The sequence below is a fragment of the Pteronotus mesoamericanus genome, unplaced genomic scaffold (assembly GCF_021234165.1).
Source record: "Pteronotus mesoamericanus isolate MK-2021 breed Mesoamerican mustached bat unplaced genomic scaffold, CSHL_Meso_final contig_192, whole genome shotgun sequence".
Taxonomy (NCBI): Eukaryota; Metazoa; Chordata; class Mammalia; order Chiroptera; family Mormoopidae; genus Pteronotus; species Pteronotus mesoamericanus.
Genome location: NW_026555082.1, coordinates 2,555,757 through 2,581,880, shown reverse-complemented (window position 1 = coordinate 2,581,880; position 26,124 = coordinate 2,555,757). Strand labels below are relative to the sequence as shown.

The 26,124-nt window shown below is 50.5% G+C and overlaps 1 protein-coding gene across 5 annotated transcripts in view; it reads right to left on the bottom strand.

The window, feature by feature from the left end:
- The window catches only part of MARK3 (microtubule affinity regulating kinase 3), an 84,895-nt gene that overhangs the window by 6,000 nt on the left and 52,771 nt on the right, over positions 1–26,124 (bottom strand). For 4 of the 5 annotated variants that reach the window (XM_054567751.1, XM_054567747.1, XM_054567748.1 and 1 more), the window contains 9 exons: positions 22,443–22,499; positions 19,409–19,645; positions 19,128–19,247; positions 18,560–18,659; positions 18,138–18,250; positions 17,482–17,635; positions 14,097–14,314; positions 10,399–10,502; positions 2,151–2,408 (listed from right to left, as the gene is read on the bottom strand). In XM_054567751.1, coding sequence (XP_054423726.1) covers positions 2,151–2,408; positions 10,399–10,502; positions 14,097–14,314; positions 17,482–17,635; positions 18,138–18,250; positions 18,560–18,659; positions 19,128–19,247; positions 19,409–19,645; positions 22,443–22,499 — 1,361 coding nt within the window. Of the gene's footprint in view, positions 1–555; positions 837–2,150; positions 2,409–10,398; positions 10,503–14,096; positions 14,315–17,481; positions 17,636–18,137; positions 18,251–18,559; positions 18,660–19,127; positions 19,248–19,408; positions 19,646–22,442; positions 22,500–26,124 lie in introns of those variants that run through there. The other variant, XM_054567752.1, reaches the window with a different exon arrangement.

Below are 26,124 nucleotides of genomic sequence, written 5' to 3'. Positions count from 1 at the left end.
AACCACCTCCAGAATTTTTAAAACAAGAAGCCCGAGTCTCCAATTCCAATGGAGATATATGAAATAAGTCCAATTAGGAACGGAGGCAAGGACTCTGGCCCACGCAAGAGCTGGCAGATGCTGCTGGGGCGGGAGCAGGGTGGGGGGCGCGCCGCGGGGGCTGCAGGGGCCTTTCCTGGAGTCGCGGGCTGGCTCGGCGCTCGCCTGGCGCAGGGCCTTACATGTCTGCCCTCATCTCTCTGCGCCTCGCCTCCGGGCTCCTCCACGAAATCGGGCAGCACCCACGTCGCAGGCAGGCTGTGCAGACGGAGTGCGTGTGGGAGGGTGTGTGTGTGTTTATAAGTGTCAAGCGAGTGTGTCTATCCCTACAACTCCACAGACACCTACTCCTCTCAGCGCACAGCTAGCACTTGATAAACGGTAGCTGATACCATCTTTACCAGTGACAGTATGAAGATGACCAAAAAAAAAAAACCAACAACAAACAAAAACCAAAAAACACCAAAAAATCAAAAAAACAAGAGCACAAAGGAGACGATTAAATAAATTCAAGGATTTTAATGACGAGCCCACTACAGACGAAGTGCAGGGACACCAAGTTGACTGCCGTGACTAGCCCTCAGCCAGACCTGGCTGCTGTCCCCTCTGCGCTCAGAGCTCAACAGGAGAAACACCAGTGGCAGTAAGCAGGGCCAGGGAGGGGAGCAGCCAGGTGACTGACACCTGGGCTTCATCTTCCACCCACGTGTCAGAGTGAGGGGCCGCCTCCGTTTCAGCCGCGGCCCTGCAGGAGGCGCGGGGGGACAGGGCGGCCTGGGCTAGGCTGTGGGGTGACACTGCAAGGAAAAAGCAAGTTAGTCTGTGGGTTGCCAGACGCTTCTTGGACTGAGCTCCAAACCGGGCAAGACCCTGCGACCACCTGCTCTTCTGCCCGGTCTGTCTGGCATGACGTGTCTTGGCAAAGAGGCCAAGAAGAGGGTAGGAGGCCAGACTGGAACCTTCTGAATGCTCTGACCTCTCGCTGATGCCACTGGATGTCAGAAGTCCTCCCTAATCTGGTACTCCGCATCCCAACAACAAACACATCCGCGAGGGACACAGTTTAACGCGGCCTCTCTAAGTTTTAGATGACTGATCTAAAACACAATTACTGAAGGAAGGAAGGAGACCGCAGAGGGGGTGCTTAGCTCACAGGTTAAACGAGGAAGGCGGTATGACCCTGAGCAGCAGGGTGATGGGCCCAAGGAGACTGCGGAGACAGGGGCAGGGCGGCAGCCATCGAGGCTGAGAAGGTGCCCGCTGTGCCGGGAGCGAGACACCGGCGACGAACAAGAGGCCTGGGAGCAGCAGCCCCGCAGGGCACCCAAGGCGCCCCGGTCCACGCAGGCTCCCTTCCGGGGTCTGCTCTGGGAATGCCGGGCCCTCAGGTTTCCTGTGTGAGTTCCTGGCTCAAGGTGAGTACCTCTGCTTATGGTAACAAAGTGGCATCTTTTCTTTTTCCCCTCGTAGCAGCCAGTGTTTCTAGGCTTTTGCAACCTCTAGCTAGATTATGGAAATAACGTTAAAATACATCAATGGCCCCATAGAGATTTCTGGAGATTTCCCAAGGCTGCAAATGGCAGCCTATGGACACATGGAGGATTTCATATACCATCTGGTACTAGTTTCTCAGTGAGAATAAACCAGGGATAGTTTCTCCGTAACTACACCATTTAAGAACGTTACCTTGTCCTCACTATCAGTTATGGAGACCAGCAGACGCATCATTTTCAAGATTCAGACTCTAAGAAAGTGCATCCCGGTGACAACGAAATGAAACGTGGGAGAGGAAGCGAGCCCTTCCTGGTGACCGACCGCACGAACGCAGAGCCCCCGTCAGCCCTGCCGACCCAGGCTCGGGCTCGGCACACCCCAGCGACCGCCTCGGCAGAAAGCGTGCGACACAAAGCACAGCGGCCACAGGGCCACCGCCTCCCTGGGGCTGGAGAACTTTTACTGGGATTTCTCTCCGAACAGTTTTTAAAGTCTAGTTTGATATAAAGCAGAAAAACATGCGCTGAAGACAAAATAAACCGCAGCCAGGCGGAGGCTCAGCACACGAAGAAGGCAAGTCTTCTGCGCCCACCCACCAGCCCCACCCTGGCACGTACCTCCTTGTGAGTTTTGAGGTTAATTTACTGAAAAGATTAGTGGAGCCCCGGCTCCGGGTCTGTGACAACGGGGTGGCTTCGTGAGACAGGCTGGGTGAGGCGGGCGGGCCGTTGTACGTGGCGGTCCGCCGCTCCCGGGGCTGGCCGTGGAAGGTGCTGCGGCTGGCAGTGCCTCGTGGGAAGCGGATGCGGTCCGGCGTGGCGGCGCTGCTAATACTGTGTGTGGAAGCGACTGGAGTTCTCTGATCGGGAACAGCGCTGCGGAGTCAGAAAGCACAGACCCTTACAACTTCGTTCATCAAATCCCATCTTTGTGGAAACATAGCACACGGCAATTTCCAGTCACAATATACCTTTTATACAGAGGAAAAAAATCAGTTTTAATAAATCCAGACCCAAGGGGTATTTCACCGAACTCAGGAGCAAAAGGTGAGTTCAGTGGCAAAGGGGACGAGGGGAGTCATACACAATGCATCAAAGCCTCATGGCACTTAAGGGAATGGCAGACATATCTCCAAGGACAAGATGATGCAGGGAAATTCTAGGAAATGACTTGAAACTCAAGCGTTTTTCCTTTGCATCCCTCTCAACTCGCTCACATGCAAAGAACCTTGCAGACACACAAGAAACAAAGGCTACGCAGGCGAAATGGGAGAACAGGCAACTGAAAAGGTTTGGCAGCACACACGTGGCATAAATGTTGTGAGGCTCCGCACGCTGGAGGCCACTGCAGAGCAGCGGTGTCCTCACCCCTGCAGTGCGCAGAGGCGCGAAGACAGGGACAGCCGGGGCACCGCAGACAGGAGGCGTGGCACTGCCACCACCCACAGGAGGAGCACTGCGTGGACAGCTGCATGAGACCTTGGACTATAAAATCCACGGCACCAAGTTAAGAAGGAGCAGGTGCCTGTTGGAGCCACAAGGAATGGGCATGTTTCTTACACAGCCCTGATGTTCTCTCTCTCACTGTCTCCTGGAGGTAACCTCACCTCTGAGGCCCAGAGGCCGACAGGGACATCGACTTCCGGTGCTTCAGCCAACAGGTGGAAGGTGTGGTACAAACTGAGGCAGGGCCAGGTGCGCAAGCGCACGTTTCTGGCAGGCTGGGAGGGGTGTGGGTGCAGGCAGAGGCAGAAACAACAGTGTGATGGACCAGGGACACAAAGAGTGACCCGTGGTTTAAAGCACACGCCTTCCTCCCCCAACTACCTCATTTCTGTCAAAAACCACAATCTCTTAGACTTGGTTTGGGGATTCTGAAGCAACAGCTAACTTGTAGCTGCTTATTTGCAAACCATAGTTTTAAAAGTTTACTAGCTTTAAAGGAAACATCTTCCAGGTGTGGCTGCTGATGTCAGAGGGCCTGTGACTTCTGAGCTACGCACAAAAGGAAGCCTCTCCTGGAAGACGGGTCTCCGCACACAGGGACCTGGCAACGCCAGGCTGGAGTGTGGACACGCTGCGCTCCCGACCCGCTCCCACGGCACAGCGACTCGTGTACTGGCTGTCACTTATCAAAGTGCCTTACGCGGTGTGAGCAGAGCTGAGAATCTTCCTTCTCAATGGACACTCCTTCACAAGCAAGTCTAAATTCTGGAGGGGTCAGAGGAGCCCCATTTCTCAAGGTGGGACCAGAGAGAGAATGAATGGCTTGGGCTTGACAGACAGAAGTGGCCACATGGGAGGCCCCTGGCACACACAGCTGCGGACAAAGCCAGGGTCTCGCCTCTGTAACTCCAGCTCGGTCGTCGTGGCCTTGGCAGCTTCTCTGCTTTAAGGATAATCAGGATGCCACATCCCAGCTGTCCTCCTTCAGAGCCTGAAGCCCAGGGACCACCGCGTTCTTTCCCTCCCACCCCACTATGCAGAGCAGCTCTGCCCAGCACTCCGCCTGCCGCCGACCCCTGGCCTTCACTGACACTCCCTCTGATCTGTCCACCATGCAGCTGTGAGCTGCCTAAAATACAAACCCTCGTAACCTTTCAAAAAGCACAGTCTTCAGGGTGAGGTTCCAACTCCACTCACCCTGGCGCCCAGCTCGCACCCTCAGGCACCCAGAGCCTGGCCCCTGCCCCCTCTCCAGGTTTCGTCTTCTGCATCACCTCCCAGGACTCTCTCTGGCCCCCCCGACACTATGTAGCCCCCTGGTCAAGCATCAGGTCAAAGAACGCGCCCAGGAGCCTCTCTCTGGGGCCGGGAAGGCGGGCCTGCGTGCACTCCCTCCAGTGCAGTCGGCGCACATGCCTGCTGTTCCCCACCAGGGTGGCAGTGCCGCCCCTCTCCTTGGCGCCCTGAAAGTCAGACCTGCACTCCCTCCCACCAAGGTGCCCCCGTGTGAGCAGAGGGCCCGGCCGGAGCGGGTGCCCGGGAAGCACTCTCCCACCTGAGAAGGAAGTCAGTGCGATGAGCCACGGGAGTTCTGACAGCCCCAGCACGAGGGGGACAGGCCTTTATAACAAGTGGCTCAGCACGACCTGCCTGTGCCTGAACTTCTGTCTGAGAATTCCGTCCTCTGACTTGGGAGAGTGGCCCGACTACAGCCACAGAAATACGAGAAGCGCACACCTCAGAAAGATAAGCACGGGTTCAGCTTTGTGTCTTTGCCCCTTGGTGCCCACTCGTTCCTTGTGGCACCACCAGCTGGGCCCCGCTTGCAGGGAGGCTCCTGGGCCCTGGATGTTGCTGACTCCACTCCAGACGGCCCCAGCCTCCCTGGCCAGTCCCCCCAGTGTCAGGCTCGGGGCCAGACCGACAGGGACGAAGGAGACACCCCAGGGCTTCTGTCTGAGCACAGCCAGGTGTGGGAAGATGGCAAGTCTGATGTTGCCAGGCCCCGGCGAGGACCCACGGCAGAGGCGGTAGAACCCAGCATGGAGCTGCGTCCTGGTCCTGTGCGTCGACTTCCCAGTTTTAGGGACGCGCAGATGCCCTGTTTCATTTTAGCTTGTTCGTACAGGGCTCTGTCACTTGCCACCTAACTAATCCAACTGTACGAAGGAATGCTTGCTTGTTCCCAACATATACATACAAATACACAGAACTGAATTTTATTTTTAACAAGTTACAGATAAACACGCTCTCTGTGCTCTGTTCAGTCTGCGGAGGGCAGGACCAGGGTCAACACACTTTATTCCCCTGCCAGATGCCGACACTCACGTGTCCAAACTGAGAGCTGGGATCAACGGACACACTAAAGAAAGCAGGGCAAGAAGGGGAGGTGAGGGTCGGTGGGCTTCTTCCCTGGGGAATATAAACAGTCCAAAGACTGTTTATCCCCCTTGTTTATCTGGGGGATAAACAGGTTTTTGGTCAGGTACCAAGCAAGACCACGCTCCAGCTACTCCCCGAGGCACCTGGCCGTTGACTGGACAGCGCAGCCGAGGTCTACAAGGCATATGAGCCAGGTAAGAGTCTGGATGGACACTCTGCAGCAAAAAGGACCCTTGCTACAGTCAGAGACCTTCCTAAAAAGGAAGTGTAAATCGATATTTTCATGACAGATTGTTTTTTGACATACTGATCCTGAAAGCAGTTAAGTGAATTATTTCTTTAGAAATTTAATCTGTGTTGCACCACAGAGCAAACAAATAAAAAAGGATGTGTTTTTCTGACTTCTATAGTAGGCCAAGCACCTTGATTTAGGAAATAGCACACTCAGTAAATGTTTGCTAAATTTTAAGTTTGTACAACTGAACTCACAACAATTTTATCCGCAACAGACAACACCCACTATTGTACAAGTCCATCAGGTTGGTGGCCGTGGAAGCTGGACAGCAACTTCCCACGCCTGGGTCACGGGGGGGCTGGGGCGTGCGAGGGGCGACGGATTGATGCTTTTCTCACATATTGGTATTTCTCTCTTTCTCCCTCCCTTTCCCTCTCTCTAAAAATAAATTAAAAAATTAAAACAAACTAACTGCCCTCCAGGAGATGGTAAAAATGATGGCTCTATTCTGCAGGCTAGCCCACACAATCTACAGAGGCAAGGCAGTGATGGCATTGCGGTGTTAATAGCTCTGGGTCCAAGGAAGGACCATTTTTTAAGCCTTAACATTAATAGAAATAACAATGTGTTTCTTAAAATTCAAGACACACAAAGTTCCCATTACCCTTCCTAGTTGCTCTGTATTTATGTTTGATTTTTTTCTTTTTAAATGTTAAACCCTCACCCACTCATGGTTACTAGTGGACAGGTATTTTCAATTTGTTTGACATATCTATCCCATACCAGAACATTCTGACATGAAGTGTTTTGGTTGCTGACTCGAAGCATAGGACTAATTGGGCAAAAGAAGAATTAAAAAAATACAATCCAAAAGACACATGTGGTAACTGTGACCACGCATTCTCCGCTCAGTCCCTGTGACCTGATGCAGGACAAGTGGATAAATGGATAAAATACCAGTGCAGCTTGACACTTATAAAATTTATCTGTGACATCGAACACCTAAGACTTCTTTGGAAAGGCTCTGTTGCGCGCTGCTGTACCGAGGGGCACCGCACCGGTTCTCTGGGGCCTCCCGATGAAGACACTCGCCGCCGCCTCCTAGAGCAGCCCCACAGCGCAGGACAGGCAGAACGGGGCGTCCGCGCCATGCGGGGGGTCAGCAACATCGCGAAACTGAGAGATGATGCGCAGCCAGTGTAAACTGAGGAAATTCTTCCCATGCACCTGCTGGTAGCTCGGTATCGACAACGGAAGCCGGCACCTGCCGCGCCCGGTGCCGGTGCCGTGCGGTGGGCGACCCCGGGAACCAACGGGACCCTGACAGGACGAGGGTGCAGCGAAGATGGGGCTCCGCCCCCTCATGCCCGGTTTACACTGGCTCTGGTTTTTTAAAAAGATTTTATTTATTTATTTTCAGGGGGAAGGGAAGTGAGGCAGGAAAAGAGGGAGAGAAACACTGATTGTGTAACCGAGGTGGGGGGGTAACGGGGAAAAGACGGGGAAGGGTCAAGTCAAGGAACCTGCGTAAAGGACTCATGGACAAAGCCAACGTGGGGCTGGACTGAGGGTGGGTGGGGCAAGAAAAGTGGTGGCGGGAAAATGGAGACAACGGTACTTGAACAATAAAAAAAAATTTAATTAAAAATAACAATAATAATAGGGAAAAAAAAACATTGATTGGTTGCCTCTCACACACCCCCAGCTGGGGGGTCTGGCTTGCAACCCAGGAATGTGCCCCAACCGGGAACTGAACTGGCGACCTTGTGATTTGCGGGCCAGTGCTCAACCCACCGAACCATGCCAGCCAGGGCCACGCTGACTCAGCGCGGGAACAGGCCACCGCTCTGAGAGGCTGACGGCTGTCGGTGCAATCACCACACCAGGGCTACTGCAAGAACAGGCTGACTTCAGTACGCCTAGTTTCAAAATGACAGCCGTACTTTGAAAATTTCTCATGTGACTCAGGCCAAAGCAAGAATGCACTACGCCCTTGCCCCCACTAGGCACCGATGACTAGCTTTATTTCTCACACAGTAAAACTGATAAAACAGGAAGGCTGCACTAGTAAGAATCAGTAAAATTAATTTTAAAATGAAAATGAACTCTATTAAATTATATTGCCTTGGCAAGAGAAACACATTTGGTGAGGCTTTAAAACACCATTCCATGCTCAAAGGAGAATGCTGAGGACAGCTGAGGAAGAGCTCGTCCAGGACATGTGGGTACCTCTGGTTTACACCTCCATACAGTTCCCATGAGCCACCATCACCCCTGTGTTTGAATTCTGTATAAACACTGACGTACATTAGAAAAAAGTCCAACATATTCAAGGCTAAAAATGGAAGTCAATGTCCTTCTAGACGTCAGCACAGACCCAGGCATCCTGGAGCTCACCAGTATTCCAGGCAAGAAGTACGATGTGTACGTGGGAGGGGAGCAAGTGACAACCTGCCTAAGCAGCCATCTGTGCACCGAGAAGGCTCAGTGCATCTAATCTGTGAATCGGGCATCTCTTCTATGGGTGAGAGAGGTGTCCCATTCACTTATTGCCTTACCTGAAAGTAAAAAATATGACCACTAGAGTCTGGCACTCAAACCTCCAATAATTTTCCACACTACTGGAAACCCACTTCCAGTTCTTTTGTAAGACGGGTAGGAAAAGAAAATCCAGACACTATGACCATACGGACCCCGTCCCAAGCGGTGAGGCGCTGAAGCTCTGTCTGGTTAAAGACGACACCTTCTAAAGCAAGGTGGTCCCGCCCGGAGGAGGAGGAGTCAGCCCCCGCAAGGAAGGGGTCTGCAAGCAGAACAGACAGGCAATGACGCCAACAAAATTCGAGAATTCTTAGAACTACTTCCAGGGCGGAGTGCACCGCTGCAGGAAAGGGGAGCTGGTCAGAAGAGCACACACGCAGAACACAAACACGGGACGGACCCTGATCCTAACAGCCTCTTAGGAAGCCTGGCTACACCTCAGAGAACCACACACTCTCAAGTTCCAAAGGAATCTGATGCACTGTTCAACAGTTTAGAAGAATTTATAAAAAGAGGAAGGGCCATGAGATATTTTTCTAGTCCTATAGACTAAAATCTGCAACATATTAGAAACTTCTAATTAAATATTCCACTGATACTGTCTATTAAATCACTTTGAACTAGAAAAAATTTAGTAGATTTGAGAATGTAACTGTAAAAAATTTACCAGAACAGACTACTATTAAGAAATGAATATACTGATCAGTAACTTGTAAGCTATCTAGCCTAGCTGCTATGTAAGTTATTAATAGTTTTTAATCATAAAGAAAAAGACAAGGTTAAAACAAGCACACACACACACAAGAATCAGAAAAGAGAACACAGCCCTGGCTGTGTGGCTCAGTGGGCTGAACGCTGGCCTGTGAACCAAAGGGTCGCTGGTTCAATTCCCAGTCAGGGTACAGGCCTGGGTTGCGGGCCAGGTCCCCAGCAGGGGGCGTGCGAGAGGCAACCACACATTGATGTTTCTCCCCCTCTTTCTCCCATCTTTCCCCTCTCTCTAAAAATAAATAACTACGATTAAAAATAAAAGAAAGGAAATGAGAATACGGGAATGTTAACATTTCTAGAAATTCAATCAATAATCAGCATGATCTAACAAAACAAGCTTTTACTTTCACGTCAACCCAAAGCTGGGTGGTCTGTGGAAGAGGGAAGGTAAAAATACTGCAGTCTGGTCAGGACAAAGGAGGGAAGAAGAGCCTTTGCTTAGGTGGTCACACAAGTCAGTGATCCGACATTTTATGTGACTAATGACATCTAACGGAAACAGAAAACTTACAGTGCAACTTCAGAGTAAATTTCGAAAAAAAATAAGAACCTGTTTTGATGCTAGACGTGGGAACGTGACGTGCCTAAGCAATGTTCAAGTTAAGAGGTTGGAGACAATGACAGATGATACGAACTCATTTCCTAGATTTCTACTCTGCAACCTTACCTGATCACCTCACCGGATTTAGTTTACGTACCACTCTTCAGCAAGAAAGAAGACAATCCACACAGCCTGAGAACTGTGTTCTGTAGAGAATATATTCAACGGCTCTACCAACCCATCCTCCTCTCTCCCCCACAAACCAACTCTACGCCATGGTCTCTGGACCCACTTCCTCCCACCCCTCAGCCTCTACTTATCTTGTAACTCCAAGAGAGCTGTATGATGACTCCCTCCTGAACCGACATGTTACTGTGGTAGTATTTTAAAGCGCACTCATCCTACGTGCACTTGCGTCTCGCCAGAGCACAGTCCTTCAGAGGACTGCACACACCCCAGGACTCTGCAGTGCCCAAGTGGGTCTCTTCCAGGGCGGAGCCCATGTTAACTCTCGTCCCCCCGGCCTGCAGGCGAGGGCTGGCCCACCCGCGGTGGTCTGCGTCCTCCAGCCGCAGGGCTTCCTGCCTCAGGCCCTTCTCCTCCCCCGTTCAGCCTTGATCAAGTGGTTAACGTGCACAGAACAGTCCTGACTTCACTATTTTACAATTAAACCGTAGCGTGCTATCCACCTCCTCTGGGGACGTTCCTCGGTTAACGGGACCCCTTTCATCACCACACACAGCGAGCTGGCCAGAAGAACAGGCTCTGGACGACGAGGGGAACTTGGAATTCCAGTATTTCACTAAAAATTCACACTCAAATTGAACTTACCTCTAGTGAATACTTACCATTATTATTTGAATTTTGATTATAAAAACTGAGAAGTAAACAAAATGCTTCCAATTCTCTTGGGAAAAACAGAGCTCTTGACAACAGGCGAGGTCTCCTACCTGTTTTCTTTGCCATTCTGAATTACTGAATGCCTGTCAGCTGTAGTTCTTTCGCTGCAAACGTAAGTATTTCGCCGTGTCATTCCGCCAGATGCTGTATTACTCTATTAAAAAAAAAAAAAAAAGGGCATTTTAGTCTTATACTATTTAGTAAGTGCGGTACAATGAGGAAAAACCCTGCCTACATAAACATGAGTGCTCAGTCTCTCAGTGAACCTACACAGACACGCCCGGAGCAGGCGGGCCAACGTGGCAGCCCTCCCCTCTTCCAGCGGGGGTCGGGGAGCGGGCGCGCGCGCGTTTCCCGCAAGCCCTGGAGCCCACTCTATGCGTGTCCAGCCAGCCCACCCCTGCGCGGGGCAGCTGGGCAGAGCAACAGGGAAGGCAGGCCACTGCAATCCACACAGCAGTGACTCATGGCCACCTAAAGCAGGGACACAGAGGGACGCACTCCTTAAAGACTGATACTGTAGGAAAAAAATTAAAAAGCAAGTGTTATGAATATAAGGTAAATATACAAATAAAAAAAAAGATGTACACCTAAGAGGTAAGAGTTAAGTTAGGAAAAACACAGGGGCAAATCTGCATCCCCTGGATTTGACAAGAGTCACAGGCATGGCTCACCAAAAGCAGGAGTGACAGCAATAGCAGCAGCAGCAACAACAACAACAACCACCTGGTACGGCAGTCTATCAAAGTCAGAACCTTGTGCATCAGAGACTATCAAGAACGGGAGATGAGATGACGAAGAGAAGATGGCAGCCTGGGAGGAGGAGCTAACGGGGCACTCAAGGCCCCAGCACCGACCGCAGCTGAGAGGACTGGAGAAGGCAGCCACGCAGTCCAGCCCACAAGCGGGAAGAGCCGGAGGGAACAACTCCGATTTGACCCAGCGCACGCTCTCCTCTGAGGGTGTTGCCGAGGGGCGCGCGGCATCCGCGCCCCGTGCTGCATAGACACGAGAGGGATGCTGAGCCCATGCGGACGCCCCTTCGTCCGCGCCTGTGGCTGGGGCCCTCACGCTGCGGCGGCTCTGAGAGAGAAGCCGAACTGTGAACGGGGCTGCGGAGGGGCGCCAGCCGCACTGGGGGTGCCAGGAGGCTGAGCGGCCGCGCAGCTCTGACAGTGGGCTCCCGGGGCTGGTCCTGCGCTCTGAAGGGGCTGGCTCGTTTCCCACTGAACATGACATCGGATGACATCGCGACACCAGACCCTTCCTGAGGAAGAGTCTTCAGCATCTGGGAAGCAGGGGATGGAGAAGCAGCACTGTCGCTGTCCTGAGCACATCATCAATGACCAGCAGAGACAGAAAGCCACCGGGGTCTCTGCAGGGACAGCCAGGCGGGCAGAGGAGGGCTCAGCACGCCGGCCCTCGTGCTGCGTCCTCCACCAGCACGTGCCAGGTAAGCCGTGGAGCCCGCTCTGTGCGTGTCCAGCCAGCCCGCCCCTGCGCTGTCCACAGGGAACACACGGTCTGGATGGGCTGCTGTGCAGCCTTGAGGTGACAAGAGCAGGTGACTCTCAGGGCACAGGGTTCCATGTATGAGGGAGCTTGCAGTTACTGCGCTTGCCTCCTAGTGAACTGCTTTACTTTTCAGCGGAAACAGCGTGACTGTGGTATAATTCATATTTAAAGTGTGTGACCCAGTGGTTTTTATTGCGCCCACTGCTGCGGCGCCACCCCCACAGTGGCTATTCGAGGGTCTTCATCACCTAAGGAGAGACCCTGGGGCCTTCAGCGCAGCCCCTCACCTCCCATTCCCTCAGGCCCTGGGAAGCCCCTGATGTATATTTTGTCCCTATAAATTTACCTATTCTAGACACTCCGTATCTTATCAATGGCATCATATAATAAATACATGGTCTTTTGTGAGAGAAAAAAAGAACAGGAGAAAATCTTTACAAATCACGTAGGATGTAAAGCATGAATTTCCACACAGTATAAAGAACACTTGCAACTCCACCACAAAATGACCAACAACCCCATTTAGAAATGGGCTAAGGGCTTGAACAGATACTTCCCTAAAGAAGGCACACCAGTGGTCGAGAAGCAGGTGGGACGGTGCTGAGCAGCACTGGTCGGCACGGAAAGGCAAACCAAAGCCACAGGGAGGCACCACGCCGCACCGGCAGGGCGGCCCTGGTGAAAAGCCGCAGCGCGAGCCGGCCAGGACGCAGCGAGGCAGCGGCCTCGTGCCTGACGGGGGTGCAGTGCGACGCGGCCGCTGTGGGAAACTGCTGGGCAGCCTCTAAGGAGGTGCACACAGGGGAACTACCCGGCAACCCGGCAACCGCATTCCTAGGTAGACACCCAAGGGAAACGGACACTAAGTCCGTACAGAAATTTGCACCAGAAAGACTGGGTGGCTCATGACACCGTGAAGATACGAGGTGACACCGTGAAGATACGAGGTGTCACCGAAGAGTATGCCTCACAATGGTTAAGTATATGTCATGCGTTTCACATCATTTTTTAAAAAAGCTAATACTTTCAAACTTAAAAAGCAAGGAATAAAAGTTGTCACTACGGAATTTTATCAGATAAGAACACTTTTCAGACAAACAGCAGCGGCCTTCAGCACAAGCAGACGGCATCTAGAACTCCTGGACTAATGGGAGGAATGACAATAATCTTACCTTCCCCTGTCTGGATAATCGCTCACAGGTAACCGACAGTGTGTGTGGATGTATTTACAAAAGGGCAGTGTGCAGGCGAGCAGGGGACAGGGACACGGCTAGGGAGGCAGAGCGCAAGGTTCTCACCTTCCTCTGGTAACTGCCACCAAAAGCTCGAAGTGGAATTTAAATTGCGGGACTAAAGAATGGTGTTCCAATCTCACGGTGTGAAGACGCCCAAAGAAAAGGTCTGCCCCACAGGGTTGCTGGGACGAAGCCCGAGGTCAGAGGCTGCGCGGACACAACCCTCTGGGCTCCTTCAGCCGCCCCCACCCCGGAAGGCACAGACAAGACTCCCTCAGGGAGCGGCAGAGCCCCCCACCTGCCTCACTGCAGGGTTGGTCTGGGGCACAGGAGGGCGGCGCCCCCATCGGGCTGAAGGGGGGCGCGCGACCACAGAACCCCCTTAGGACCGCTCCTGCTCTGCGCCTTCCCCCCAGAAATCACGCCAGGAGCGCTGGAGTCAACGGCTACGTGCGGTCACAGAGGACGCGCTGCAGTGACCGGAAGAGTGTCTGAGGCTGAGTAGAGTCTGTTCATTTTAACCAATACAGCTGAAGCGCCAGGAGTGTTTGTTAAGGGCAGGGATTAAGAGGTAGATTCAGGTCAACAGTGTAATTTAAGGCAATTACCGAACTTTTATTCATTTTCTTCACCTTAAAATGAAGCTAATGCATGAAAAAGCACCTGGCACACGGTAAAGATGCCGTGGAAGCGCTTCACCGTGAGGACTCTGATCACGCAGCGTGAACCCCCGCCCCAGGCCCACAGGCAGTTGGAACCCCGGTGCCAGCGTGTGTGGTTGCCCGTCTGTGCTCCTGTCATCTGGTGGTCTCACCTGTGAGGTTGCGAGGTCTTCCCACCGCCCAGCTTCCGACACAGCCTAAAGCTCAGCAAACGTCTGGGGAATCACCAGACACCGCCTTGGACAGAAAGGGGTCTGGCGCGCACGCGATGGGCAGATGAGCACACGGGGTCCTCCTGCCCCACAACCCCCCGCTCTAGAGAGCAGCGGGACTTACACTGGGGACAGCGGAGCCGGTCTTGCGCTCAGGAATGTCCGCCTTGTTGGGATTGCTGGCGTTCCCCAGCATGGGGCTGGCGGGCGCGATGCCCTTCCCGCCCGCCGTACTGCCACCCGGCCTCCGGGAGGGGGCGCCGTCTTCTTTGAGGTCGCCGTCTGCCGTGCTGGTCTGGCTCCTTTTGGGGTACGCCACAACTGCAGGGATAGCTGGTCCAGCTAAAATACAGAGGCCACTCTTCAGAAGCCAGAATATAGTTTCACATTTTATTCTGTGAAAGTGAACATATTTTATAAGATGGCCCAAGATTTTTATCTTAAAAAAAAAAAAAAAGTGAAATCCTCTAAGATGTTCCCCATTCATGCATAACGTTTGCTTGGTGTAATGAATTCAATTTGGAAATTTCATTTACTAGTCCCCAGCTTTCCACGTACATTTTAAAAAATGTTCACTACTGGGCTCTACACTTGCCCTTCAGAAACCTCTCCAGGAGCAGATGCTGCACACACCACTAGCCCCACTAACGTGATGCACACGTACCACCCAGAGTAAACGGCCTCACCCCGTACACCCGAGGACGGGGAGTTATTACGCTAATGCTCATCTTTCTCCTCAACACCATGAGATGCCTAATGACACTCTGAACTTTCAGTGTCACTACTGATTTGCTCTGAAACTTTTATTACCATATTTCTATTTAAAAAACACAAACTCTTGTAAGACTGAACCTTCTAAATGGGAACAGACACTGATACAATCCACCGACCCCCTTCGTTAGGGCCGCCCACTTTCCACGACCACATCTGCGCTCTTAGTTCCACACACGTCAGCCACCTGTGCAGAGCCACATGGGCCTCAAGGGTCTCGGGGACTCTGCTGTCCCAGGCACCTCTGGTCCACCCCATCTCTCCCCTAAATCCTGCGCCACTAACCTGGTCTCCACCTCTAATTCTGTTATTTCAAGAAATTATATGAATGGAATCAACCGTATGTGACCCTTTGAGATCTTTTCCCACTCAGCACAGCACCCTTGAGATTCACCCATGCCACTGGATCAACAGTTGGGTCCCTTTCACTGGTGAGCAATGTTCCACAGCATGGATGTTATCACACAGAAACCTGATTTTTTATGAGGTCAAATTTGTCATGTGTTTTCTTTCACAGGTTTCAGTGTTTGCAGCATAGTTAGAAAGGCCTTTTCTAGCCCAAGATAAAAAGCAAATTACCTCACATTTTCTTTTACTGTATCAGTGGTTTTATTTTTTTATATTCAGATCTTCCTTGCAATTGGAATCTACCCTTGTATAAGATGTGAGAAATGAATGCATTTTTTCCCAGTAACTACCAAACCCCCCAATACCCCAGTACCATTTATTGATTAATAAATTAGTGATTCTTTACCTTTTTAAAAAAAATGCCAAGCAAAGAACCCCTTGACCATCTGATGCAACCACCTTCCCCAGGAAGCTACTCACGCACACGCAGGGGCTGCACAAGCGGGTCCCTGGTGAAGAACCACAGACCGGACGAAGCTGTGGTGGTGCAGGGGCGGGCCTTGGGCACCCAGCCCGTTCATACCACTTAAAGGAACAGTGCCAGCAACATAGGCGAGTTTTTCCTTTGCTAACCACTACTTTCTTCCCCACAAAAAATAAAGAATGTGGAATTGGGCCACTGACTTCCTACATATGGACACGGATTTCTGGAAACATTCTTCGATGAACTTCTTCAGAACAGCACAGGGTCCACTAAGGCAGGCTGATGATGATGAAAGGGGAGTCCAAGAGGAAGCACGCGGGTCAGCGGACAGAGTCACAGGAGCGGGGACCAGAAGTCCGAAGTGCTGGGCTCTGTCCTAGGTGTTCCCACATCTAAGCATCCTTAAGGGGCTTGGTGAGCTCTCTTGGCCTACTTCCTTACTGACAGAATGGCATTTTGGTGAGTGTGTGACACCATGTTGAAAGCTCTTTTTCATTCTAAAATTTTCTGAGCTGGGAAAAAGAGGTATAACCAATCCAGATGGAATCCATATGCTTAGGAAAAATTTAATTTATTAAGAGAGAGACCAGATATATGAGAGAACTTCATTACCAACTTTCTTCCAGGATTTAGTAACAATTTCATTTACTAATGTATCCTCAGGTGAGGATACATTTATTGATTTTAGAGTGAGAAAAAGGGACAGAGGGAGGAAACATCAATGTGAGAGAGAGGCATTGATCAGTTGCCTCCCATATGTGCCCTGACCAGGAATTGAACCCACAACCTTTTGGTGTCCAGGACAATGCTCGAACCAACCAAGCCACACCAGCCAGGGTAGGAACAACTCCCTTCTAACTGGATGGTTTGGAGCAGCATGGAGGTATTTCGCTAACGGCCCTGCAGTCCAGAGGCCTTGAAAACCCCTCCTATTAGCAACTAACATGAATTACACGAGAGAGACAGGGACCCAGATGAGCGCTTGGTCTACAACTGCCACAAGCACAGGTCCTGGAGCCAGGCCAGGCACTGAGGTCTCAGCTCTACCCTGAACAGCAGACACACAGGCAGTTTACCGACAGAATCTGCACAATGTGCTGCTTCAGCTCAAACAACGTAGACAGGTGGTGTCTGCAGGAGGAGAAACTGGAACCGAGCAAAGCGTCATCACTTCCGGTATAAAGCCAAGGCTGTCCACACCTGGAATGCTCTGTGCAGTTCTAAGGGCCAGTTCTCAAGGTGAGAAAATGGAGGTGGACAATGTCCAGAGGAGGGAAGTGAACTGAACAAGAGGTAAATGGGTGTTCTGGGTGAGGATGCATTTTAAAAAGTTAGACCAAGCCAACACTGATTTGGTTCCTGAACCCCACAGCCCTGCGCTTAAATTAGACACACCAACAGCTCCAGTGTGGCTGAGAATGGCACAGGTCAAACCTTAAACCAATGAAGGAAAACCAGCTGCTGCACCATTGAACATGGTAGCCCTTTGTCCACGGACACGACTGTGTAAATTTAATTAAACAAAACTGAAAGATGTTTCCTCGGTTCAAGTGCTCAATAGCCACATGTCGCTAGTGGCTTACTCTCCCGCACATTAAAGACACGGTACATTTTCAGCACAGCAGGAAGTTCTACCAGACATCAGAGACGGGGAAGAGAATGAGCTGAGACCTAGAGACTGAAGCAGGGGTCACAGACCGGTGACTGGGAGAGTTCCAGCCGTGCCTCACACCCCTCGGAGGCCACGGAATGTACTGAGGGGCCGGGGCTCTGAGAGAGCCCTCTCAGCAGCCAGAGGACATGGAAGTCAAGCCCAGCCCGGCCCTGGGAGGCCCTGCGCCATGTGAGGAGGCCTCCTGGATAAGGGGAGATGCCCAGAGAACACTCTGGAACAGTTTCAACTTACCATGGTCACTGTACCGCCGCTGCTTCTGGCTTGAAGAGATACTTCGCTGCACCTTGTGGTGAGGCGACTGGCCAGTGCTGTTGTTGAGGTCACTGCTGGGCCTCACCTTCGCAAGGGAGAGATTGCTGCTGGAGCTGGAATCGCTAGCATCCAGCTGAGGGAAAATGAGAAAGAGCAACCACACTCTAACCCAAATGGTCTAGTAGGAAACAAAATTTCTCGGAACACACCAGCCCCTCACCAGCAGCTCCCTCCAAAGCAGCCGCAGCACCACGTACAGAGAGGACGGCCCCGTGGGCCCAGGCAGCAGAGCTGCTGCACCTGCTGGGGGGGTCTCATGGAAGGACAGACAGACATGGTCTCCTCAGCTTCCTGAAATAACTTAGAATGCTCTAGTCACGCCCTCTGATGCTCATTTTTAGCCTCTGAAGAGCTGCGGGTTAGCTTAAGAAAATCAAGTTTGTGACAGCATTACCATTAAAGGTTATTATCTTAACATACAGATAATAAGAGTGAGATTTCTTTTTTGTGGGTACACTAAAAAATGATTTACCAAATGTTACACATGTTTAAAAAATAAAACCTAAGACGCCAGTTTACATAAACTGGTAATTTACATGAAGGATATTTTAGGGTTTTTTTCTGATTACTCTTACCTCTGAAGATTTTCTCCCCAACAACAAATACGTAGCTGTGATTTCATCATATTTCATTTTACTAAGTGATTCTTGAATTTCTTCTTGGGAATATCCCATTCCCACCATGATATCTAGAAGAAGGGCATAATATAGTTTATGTGTTTTGTTGAGTAAGAGATCACTGTATTATAAAATAAAAAATTTTCCTCTATGTGCCCCAAAAGATCGCACATTTTCTAACACAAATAGGCAGTTGGCTTATTCGTGAGTTACTGAGTGCTACTAAAGGAAACTATAGATAAGTTCTTAAAGATAACAAAACAGCTAAGCTAATTCATGTAACTTATGTTTAACTTCCCATTATTTCCGTTTTAGGCATAAAAGTCAAAAGAGAAATATGTTCTTGTGTGTACACAAGGGTGTGGGCGCAGAGCAGTTACCTATTCTTTTCTGGTCTGAGATGTCTAGTTCTGGTTCAACAAACGGTTTGAGCTCATCCTCCTCATGCCCTGCGTTGATCCACCTGTCCTTCATGATTTGCTGAAAGGTGAACTGTTCATTAGTAGCAGAAAAGAAAATATTCCATTCCAATAATCACAATATTTAGGAAAACATTCAACATTTCACTGATTACAGCTCAAAGGGTAACTTTCAAAAAATGTTTTTAGCTTTGGCTGGTGGGGCTCAGGGGATTGAGGGCTGGCCTGCAAACCACGGGGTCACCAGCTTGATTTCCAGTCCCGGCACAGGCCTGGGCTGCGGGCCAGGGCCCCAGTAGGGGGCGCATGAGAGGCAACCACACATGGGTGTTTCTCTCCCTCCCTCTCCCTCTCCCTTCCCCCAGCAAAATAAATAAAATCTTAAAAAAAAAAAAAAAGTTTTTAACGCCTCAATTCCTGCTTTAAAAACCCTGGGACAGTTTTCAGTATGTCATACAAACCAAGCCAAGTTCTAAAAATACTTTCAAGAGTCTCCAAAATTGTCACTTATTTTCACTCATGCGATTACCTCCAGAGTGCCTCGCTTTATTGGGTTTAGCACCAGGAAACGTTTGAGAAGGTTTTCACAGTCTGTGGACATGTAGAAAGGGATTCTGTACTTCCCTCTCAACACTCTCTCTCTCAGTTCCTTTGGAGAGGTAGGGAGGAAAGAGAACCAGTGAGTCAACTTCGAGGTTAAAACAGAACCCCCATGACCCCTTCCTGACATGACACTGAACCGCTAACACTTGTCATTTTGTGAAGCCCCACCAGCTTTCTGTAGAACCTGGCGGCAGCCGCTTCTTGTACCTTCAGGTTCTGCCCGTCGAAGGGCAGCGACCCGCTGACCAACGTGTAGAGAATGACGCCCAGGCTCCACACGTCCACCTCCGGGCCGTCGTACTTCTTGCCCTGGAAGAGCTCCGGGGCTGCGTACGGAGGGCTGCCGCAGAACGTGTCCAGTTTGCTGCCCACAGTGAATTCGTTGCTAAAACCAAAGTCAGCTATTTTAATGTTCATGTCAGCATCTAACAACAGATTTTCAGCCTAGAGGGAAAACATCAAGACAAAAATGAAATTTAACCAAAACAGAATTAGAACTGTGACAGAATTAGGCATTTCATAAAAGCCTTTTGCAGTAACATAAAGTTAATACAACTTAGTAAAATGAGAAAACATTCCAGAAAAAATGAAGCTAAATCAGAATTTCTAATTTCTTAAACATTAACAACCATAAGATAGGAGGTACAGATTAATTCTAGCACTAATTTAAACAACAAATGCTCTATAATAAAAAAAAAAACCAAACTTTACAATAGCTTTTCCAATTAGGATCGTTCAAGAGGCTTTTAAAACGAGAACACTTGCTTCACGTGCACAGACACCTTCCGTAACAGACCGCGTGGCTGTGTGACAGTGATTACAGGGCGGGGAGACCCCTAACCTCACCCAAGGCGCGGGTCGCAGTGAGACCCGCTGGCTCGGCGAACATCGACCCTGTGGGGATCGCCTCTCAGGGCGCCTGGGTCTGTCATGGTAAACAAAGGTCTCTGCCCTCAAGAACCTCATGGTTTAGAAGGGGAGAAACAGAAAAATAAGCAGCTACACTCTTGGACATTAAGTGCTGAGAGAGGAGGTGTGGGGACCACGGGCTGGCTCTGGAAGGGGCAGGGTTCCCAGGGCGGCACAGTTGAAGACGCTGCCTGAAGGTTTAGTCGACAGCAGTGGGTGTGTTGATTAGAGATGAGAGCTATTTCAGGCAGGACAAACAGTCTGAAAACCTAGAAGATAAGGCAGAATGTTCTGGTCAAGAGACAAAGACAGCCCTGACTAGCTTGGCTTAGCTGAGCGCCATCCCGCAAACAGAAAGGCCGCAGCCGCAGGCCTGGACACCGGCCGGAGACGCGCACGGCAGGCAACGGATCGTTTCTCGCCCTCTCTTTCTCCCACCCATCCTTCCCCTCTCTCCAATAATAAATAAATAAAATCTCTCTTTTTTTAAAGATTTCATTTATTTATTATTCGAGAGAGGGAAAGGGAAGGAGAAAGAGAGGGAGAGAAACATCGGTGTGTGGCTGCCTCTTGCGCGTCCCCAACTGAGGACCTGGCCTGAAACCCAGGCATGTGCCCCAAGTGGGAATCAGACCAGCGACCCCTTGGTTCACAGGCCGGCGCTCAATCCACGGAGCCACACAAGCCAAGGCAAATAAATAAAATCTTTAAAACAAGCAAACAAACAAAGAAACAAAGACAGGGCCCTCGCCAGGTAGCTCAGATGGTTAGAGCTGTGTCCCAATAAGGCCAAGGTTGCAGGTTGGATCCCCAGTCAGGGCACATTAAGAATCAACCAATGAATGTGTAAGTAAGTGGAATGACAAATCAACGTCTCTCCCTCTTTAAAAATCAAGTAAACATAAACAAGGACAGTATGTGGCAGAGAGATGCAGAGAGAGAAGTGGCTGGGGATGATGCATGGTTGAATCACAAAGGGCCAGCAGAGCAGAGCAGAGTGACTGGTAGTCAGGAAGTGTGAGTGTTGAACCTGGGGGGGGGGGGGCGGGGGATGGGAAGCCACTGCAAAGTCTGTTCAAGAAGGTAAACAACAATCTTATTTGTAATTGTGTCTACAAAGACCACTCCAGTTGCCTTTGTGGGAAACACAGGGGAGGGAGAGGCAGCACAGGAAGCAAGGAAGGCCAGCAAGACACTGGGGTGCTCCCCCAGCCTGAGACTCTGGTGGTCAGAACCAGGACAGCAGGCACGGGCACAGCGAAGAAAGCAGCCAGGAGGCCTCTAAGGAACAGCAGCAAAAGCCCCGGGTGTTGAGGGGACTGAGAGCAAAGGAGACAGAGGCCCCTGGGCGAGAAACGAGTGTTCCGGGTCAGGCAGGAAGCCCTCCACGCTGTGAACCTGCGGAGCCCGAGGATGCTTCGGTGCGAGTGTCTTCTTGGGAGCTGGACCCCGGGTGAGCGCTCCAGCTCAGGGGTGCACCGGGGCCACAGGCTTGCAGGCAGCCACTGCAGCTACTGGAGCAGATGTGAGTGCAGCAAGGGGGTGCGGAGGAGAACAAGAGTCGATGACAATCACGCGAAGAGAGGGGAAGCGAGGACCAGTGAGGGGAGAATCGAGAGTGTTCAGACAAACAGGGCTGTGAGGGGGAGGCGAGAGCAGGGCAGGCCTGGAAGGGGAGTTGGTAAGAGATGGCAGAGACACGAGCGTCCTTTTGTAAATACTGCTGGAGACCTGGAGCTGGGTGGGGGCGGGCGGCGGGGGGCAGGGGCAGGGGCAGGGGCAGGCAGGGTCCAGAACACAGAGGTGCCCCACTGTCCTGTAACTGAGGACTGTTCTGAGAGGTGAAAGCTGGGCGCAGGTGCAGCTAAGTGAGAACTTGCTGGGAAACTGAGGCAATTTCTGCCTGGTGTTTGCCTTCTCTGTGAAACAGGAAACCTTACGCTAGGCCAAGAGCAAGGGCAGAGTGGAGGGCTGTGAAGGAGGCCTCCAAGAGCCACTGCCATTGACAGGAGAGAAACAGAAAAGGGGGCTGGATGGCACGGAGGACACCGTCTCTCCAGGTGAGAGCGTGCACGCTTGGAGACCCCTGTCCGTTTGCTGGTGTGATAGGTTTTCTCCAGAAACCAACTTCGAGCCACTTTAACTGTGATGTAAAATTTCTAATAAGCCCATTTTTATTTTTAATGCCCTTCACTGTAAGTGGACTAAAAGAGTCAACTACTATAGGACTTATTTTGTCACACATAAGAGCGCCATCCATCCAAGCCTCCGCTGCGTCACGGTTGCAGGAGAGCTGCGCGCGCACGGCACCCCAGGAAGGCGCCGGGCTCACCTTGAGGTCTCTGTGAACGATCCGCTTCTGGTGGCAGTACTGGACTGCAGACACTATCTGGACAGGAGAGACGCCACGTTAACAGTCATCACTGGTGCAGATCCGTAACTAAGATGAAAACATGTCACTGATGTTCACATGTGCTAAGTACTCAGCGAGCACTTGAATGTCTGTGTGGACCCCCTAACGTAATTTTCTTCAGCTTTGAACTTTTTAATTTGAAGTTCAGGAGTTGGGGGCAAGAAGAGATGGGTGCAGATGTCCTTCTTGATTTCTCTAGTTTAACTGGAAAGGCCATCTCTTCTGGGGTCCAATCCCTTAACATGCTGGTATTTCTGAGGATCTGGGTGACCTCAGCTGTCCTCTGGTCCAGGACCACGTGGTTCTGGGGAACCTTACCAGGCCCCTGTCATCAACTGCAAACCTAAGTGGCAGTTCTAGATGGGTCATGGACAGCCGTTCACCCAGGACGGTTCTCCTGTTAGCTACTTTCCTTCCCAGCAGTCTACCACACTCTCTTCCTTTTAACTGATGTGGGTTCAAGGACGGCTAAAGTTACTTCCCTTCTTGGAGGATCATTTTGCTCTTTCTTAAAGCAGAAGAGTACATTATGTCCGTGAACAACAAACCATGAAAATGACTACTGTTCTATCAATAAGGACCCTCTCACCCTTGGCAAATGGCAAGTTTTCAGGTGACTTTTCATTAGTCCTATGTTAACAGTGTGAAACAACTGTTTTGCTGAAATTTCACATTTACTAGTAATTCTTTCAAAAGTCTCCTTTTCTAATTATAAAAGTTTATAAGCTCATTATAGAAATTTTAGGAAATACAGAAAAGTTCCAGTATTACCACCAAACAGAGAAAACATCTGCTATTTTGGTATATTTGTTTTTAAACTTTTTTCTTTTTAAAAAAATATTTTATTTATTTTTAGAGAGAGGAAAGAAGAGAGAAAGAGAAACATCGATGTGCAATGGAAACTTCAATTGCTTGCCTCTCACAGGTCCCCATGTGGGGACCTGGCCTGCAACCCAGGCACGTGCCCTGACTGGGAACCTAACTGGAGACCTTTTGGTCCACAGGACGGTGCTCAGTCCACTGAGCCCCACCAGCCAGGGCTCTGGTCTTTTCTTTAGTACCATAAACACGTATGCCGTGTGTGTGTGGGGGGGTGAGGGGGGAGGAGGGAGAGAGGGGGAGAGAGAGAGAGAGAGAGAGGGAGAGAAAGCCGGGGTTATAAGGAAAATACCCCGTTTCTCCGGTCATTATCAGACTTTAAGTGGAGGCCAGACGCACCCGTCGTACCTGCACTAGACAAGGCGACTCAGGGGGCTGCTCTATCAGGTGAGGGTTTGGTTCGGAACAGGCGGCAAGGAGAAGCTGAGCTGAGTCAGGGTGGGGCGACGCCAAGTCGGGGCCTCACTCAGCAGATTCCAGCTTGGGATGAAGTGACCGTTCAGGGGACCAGACGGCCTGCAGCCGACAGGGCCCGCAGGCCCCAACGCCCGCGTGCGGGGGTTCTGGGCAGCTGGTACTCTAGAAACGCTGCTTCTGTTCTGTCAGCAGGAACACAGGGAAACTGAAATAGTTGTTTTCCCAAAACAAAGTAACAGGTTTACTGCCTAGGATACCGGTAACCTCACTTCTGCCTGATCCAATCTCCCCTCAAATTTTCCCCTCCTACTGACATTCCTCTTGTATGTTATTTTCAAATTCTGCCTTTGAATCAGATTTAACAATTTCCTACACTTTCTCAAGGAGATTAAAGAATTTTCTTCTTTTACCTCCAAGGAACTCAAAGCTAAAATAATGCTAGAGTAACACAAAAATACTCAATACATTATTGCTTTTTGCATTATGCTTTAAAGCTTAAAACAGTTACTTCTAAAAAAGGCCAAAAACCCAGGTGCCCTTCAGGTTAGAGTCCAACTGCAAGCTCAATTCATTTCTGGTCACACATGACAGGACAGAGGCAGCGGTACCACTAAGACAGGGCAGGAGAGAAGATGGGACCAGGAACTTAAGTTTCGTTCTTTGAAAGAACAAGAGCTCAGGCAAAAACAGTGTAAGGAGTCACTAGAACGAGAATGGTGAAAGAGTGGGAAAGGGAACACCCACCTGCCGATGAATATGGAAAGAAAGGCTAACTTTGGGCAGAAAACAGACCATGTGTAGTGTGCTGTGTGTGGTATACCTTCTGCTTTGTCATAGAGAAACCTTTTCTGTATCAGAATAATGACGACTTATGAACACTTGGAAAGCATGGCAATGAGGAACAGAGAAAAGCAGGAACACCACCACCATGCTTGATCCTTCCAGGTCTGAACAAGGCGTCTCAAGGAACCACTGTGGCAAGGAGAAAGGGTTGCAGGCACTGGTGAGTCACTCATCGTCAAAGCACAGGAAGTACCCTTCCTGAACGTGCCGAGCAAGAGCAGAGAGCACTTTCTGGACACTTCTGACAATCCACCAGGGAGACACGGCCAGCCATGACAGACGTGCTAAGGGCCAGGTCAGCCCCGAGGCAGTGCGGCGTAACGGGAACACCTTGAGGAGGGGCTGGTGTCTAAAACCACGAAGCTGGCCATCTGGATGAGGACCCTGCCTGGACAACGGTGTGCGTAAGACACCCTGGTGGGCTGGAAGAACCGAGTCCGGCCACTCAGCGCTACAGCGCAGCGCTGCCACGGCTCGTGCTCGGCGCCCTGCCAGACGCCTGCTGCCACTGCGGCCCCTGGCTTCAGGCTGACCCCCGGCTCTCCACTCGCAGACACTGCCAGTGACCAGGACAGCATACCAGACACTCGCTCTGCTTGTTTCTATTGCGTAAGCTCTTCCTATCTGTGTGTGACCTGGGTGTGACTCTACTGGCTTATTGGGGAGGTCTCCCCTAAAAAACCCGGCAGATGCGACACGTGTGTAAGTGACTCATTTCAGGGATGTTCCCTTGCTCACTACACTGGGGAATTTCCCCAAAATTTAGGTTAGTAAATGCCTAAGTCCTCTGACAAGCCAGGTCCCACCAGGGGGATGGGCAAAGATGGCAGAAAAGAGTCGGGTGTGTAAGTGCCGACATCCTCTGCGGGGCAGATCCTGGCGCAAAGCTGCTGGCCATCGCCAGCCTTCCCCTCGGCCAGTAAAGCCACAGTCCGTCCTGCCTGCAAGTCAGATACATTCACCTGAGTGGGGAGTAATTTCAGTTTTATGAGGCAAAAAAAAATCGTAATTTTTAGGTCATCAATTTATAAAAATTAAAGAGTACAGCCATGCAAAGGGCCAGACTGGTTTTATAATAAAGAGCAATTGGAGCTTCCTTCCATATGCCACAGAAGAAAATAAAAGAACTGAAAAGAACTTTGTAATTCATCAAGAGTAACTTCCTCTTTTTATAGCTAGAAAAACTGGGGATCAGAGAGGTTAAGTGATAGCCAACACTTACTTTCAACTTTGATATTTAATAGGCTTTAATTCCAAGTACCATAAGTATTTTTTAAACTTTTAAAATAAAATTTAAGGAACAGCAAAGTTAAGAAACTTGTAAGTAAGTCCTTAACTATAAACTCTAGACTAAGCAAACCAAGAGAGGCAAATGTTAAGAGAAATCATGAAAATCAGCTAGAGCTGCCTCTCCAGCTACTGTCTATACTTCTACATTTACAACCTTGTATGTGAATAAAAT